This window comes from Entelurus aequoreus, linkage group LG12 (genome assembly GCF_033978785.1).
Source record: "Entelurus aequoreus isolate RoL-2023_Sb linkage group LG12, RoL_Eaeq_v1.1, whole genome shotgun sequence".
Classification (NCBI taxonomy): Eukaryota; Metazoa; Chordata; class Actinopteri; order Syngnathiformes; family Syngnathidae; genus Entelurus; species Entelurus aequoreus.
In genome coordinates, this window is record NC_084742.1 from 72,249,398 (window position 1) to 72,251,897 (window position 2,500).

General features: G+C 43.4%; 1 protein-coding gene across 1 annotated transcript in view; it reads right to left on the reverse strand.

The window, feature by feature from the left end:
• Positions 1-907, reverse strand: part of LOC133662948 (unique cartilage matrix-associated protein-like) — a 5,539-nt gene extending 4,632 nt beyond the window's left edge. The window contains exons 1-4 of the mRNA XM_062067169.1: positions 752-907; positions 373-493; positions 206-265; positions 55-147 (exon numbers count right to left, since the gene is read on the reverse strand). Coding sequence (XP_061923153.1) covers positions 55-147; positions 206-265; positions 373-463 — 244 coding nt within the window. The 5' untranslated portion in view covers positions 464-493; positions 752-907. The remainder of the gene's footprint in view (positions 1-54; positions 148-205; positions 266-372; positions 494-751) is intronic.
• Between the last annotated feature and the right edge of the window lie 1,593 nt (positions 908-2,500).

The window sequence follows — 2,500 nt, forward strand, 5'->3', positions numbered from 1 at the left end:
AGTAACTCACCCAGCTGTCGGTAGTAACTCACCCAGCTGTCGGTAGTAACTCACCCAGCTGTTCGTAGTAGCTCACGGAGCGGCGACTTCTGCGTTTGAAAAAGTTGTCTGCGTCGGCCTCAGGCATGAAGACCCTGCGAGCGCCCTCTGCAAAGGTCAGAGGTTAAAAGTCAGCCGAGGTAATACTTCCATGGTGTGGCAGCACCTTTGATGTCAGCTGACTTGGAGTCATCCCGCACGGCTGCACCGTCAGCAAGACTAGAAACTGAGCAGAAAGTGATGAAGATGATGTCAGTGGACACACCCAGGAGCAGGAGGGCACTCACCACTGAGGAGGGCAGTGGTCACACCCAGGAGCAGGAGGGCACTCACCACTGAGGAGGGCAGCCAGGAAGACCAGAGCCAAGAGTCTGGTAGTCCAGGACATGTTGCACAGAGGGAAGAGTCTGGTAGTCCAGGACATGTTGCACAGAGGAGAGTGGACTGCACTTTACTGCCACGGACCAAAGTAGGTGTGCATCAACACATTGGGAGGAGAGAGAGAGAGTCCTAGTGAGGAGGGAGGGAGGGAGGGAGGGAGGGAAGGAGGGAGGGAGGGGCCTCCTTGCTAATATATCATTTTCATTTTCTTTTATTCAGACAAAAATCATTGATTGACATGCAAATCACTTTTTATTTGCTTCATCATTTTCTACTTTTTTCCCCCTCCAATAAACATTCATAGACCATCTCCATCAGGGGCTTTTCTCACCTGTTTGGAAACAAATGTCCATCCATTTTCTACCGCTTGTCCCTTTTGGGGGTGCTGGAGCCTATCTCAACTGCATTCGGGTGGAAGGCGGTGTACACCCTGGACAAGTCACCAGCTCATCACAGATAGACAACATTATAGAGAATATTCCACGTGTCTGAATGGAGAAGCGTGAGAAGTGAATGATCACCCCAGGAATTAGCACACCCTTAATATCCATGCTTGAGGTCAGGGGTCAAACAGGGCATCGAGAAGGTATTTACATCGCTTCACTTTTTCCACATTTTGTTATATGTATGTAAGTATGTGTATTCCATATATATGTATGTATGTGTATATATATATATATATATATATATATATATATATATATATATGTGTATACACCATACTTGCCAACCCTCCCGTTTTTAGCGGGAGAATCCCGGTATTCAGCGCCTCTCCCGGCAGAGATTTTCTCCCGACAAACTCCCGGTATTCAGCCGGAGCTGGAGGCCACGCCCCCTCCAGCTCAATACGGACCTGAGACTGAGTGGGGACAGCCTGTTCTCACGTCCGCTTTCCCACAATATAAACAGCTTGCCTGTCCAATGACGTCATAACATCTAGGGCTTTTAGAGAGTAGAGTGCACAACTGCGCACACAACAAGGAGACGCAGCAGAAGAACGAGGAAGTTACAGACATGGCGACGCCGTCGACGAGCAAGATGTAGAAATACGCTTGCAAGTTCCAAAACGAATGGAAAGAAGAATTTCAGTTCATCCAGGACAGTTGGAAGGGGAAGGTGTATGTATGTTGCCTGTACATTTTGTAGAACAGACTTCTCCATTGAACACGGTGGCCGAAATGATATACTCATCAAGGTTGGCAAGTATGATAGTATACACACACATATGTATGTGTATTCCATATATGTATGTGTATACACATACATACATATATATATATACATATATATATATATATATATATATATATATATATATATATATATATATATATATATATATATATATATATATATATATATATATATATATATATATATATATATATATATATATATATATACAGGTATATATATATACACACTACCGTTCAAAAGTTTGGGGTGACCCAAACAATTTAGTGGAATAGCCTTCATTTCTAAGAACAAGAATAGACTGTCGAGTTTCAGATGAAAGTTCTCTTTTTCTGGCCATTTTGAGCGTTTAATTGACCCCACAAATGTGATGCTCCAGAAACTCAATCTGCTCAAAGGAAGGTCAGTTTTGTAGCTTCTGTAACAAGCTAAACTGTTTTCGGCAGTGGCGTGCGGTGAGGTTCATGTCAGGTGAGGCACTGACTTCATCACAGTCAGATTTACAAACATATGAACCCTAAAGAGTATCTTATTCACCATTTGATTGGCAGCAGTTAACGGGTTATGTTTAAAAGCTCATACCAGCATTCTTCCCTGCTTGGCACTCAGCATCAAGGGTTGGAATTGGGGGTTAAATCACCAAAAATTATTCCCAGGCACGGTGCCGCTGCTGCCCACTGCTCCCCTCACCTCCCAGGGGGTGATCAAGGGGATGGGTCAAATGCAGAGGACAAATTTCACCACACCTAGTGTGTGTGTGACAATCATTGCTACTTTAACCTAACTTTAACTTTACACTTACAAACTGTAGCACACAAAAAAGCACATTTAATAAAAAACAATGTTATTATGGTCTTACCTTTACTTATAAGTGCGGGAGCAGTGG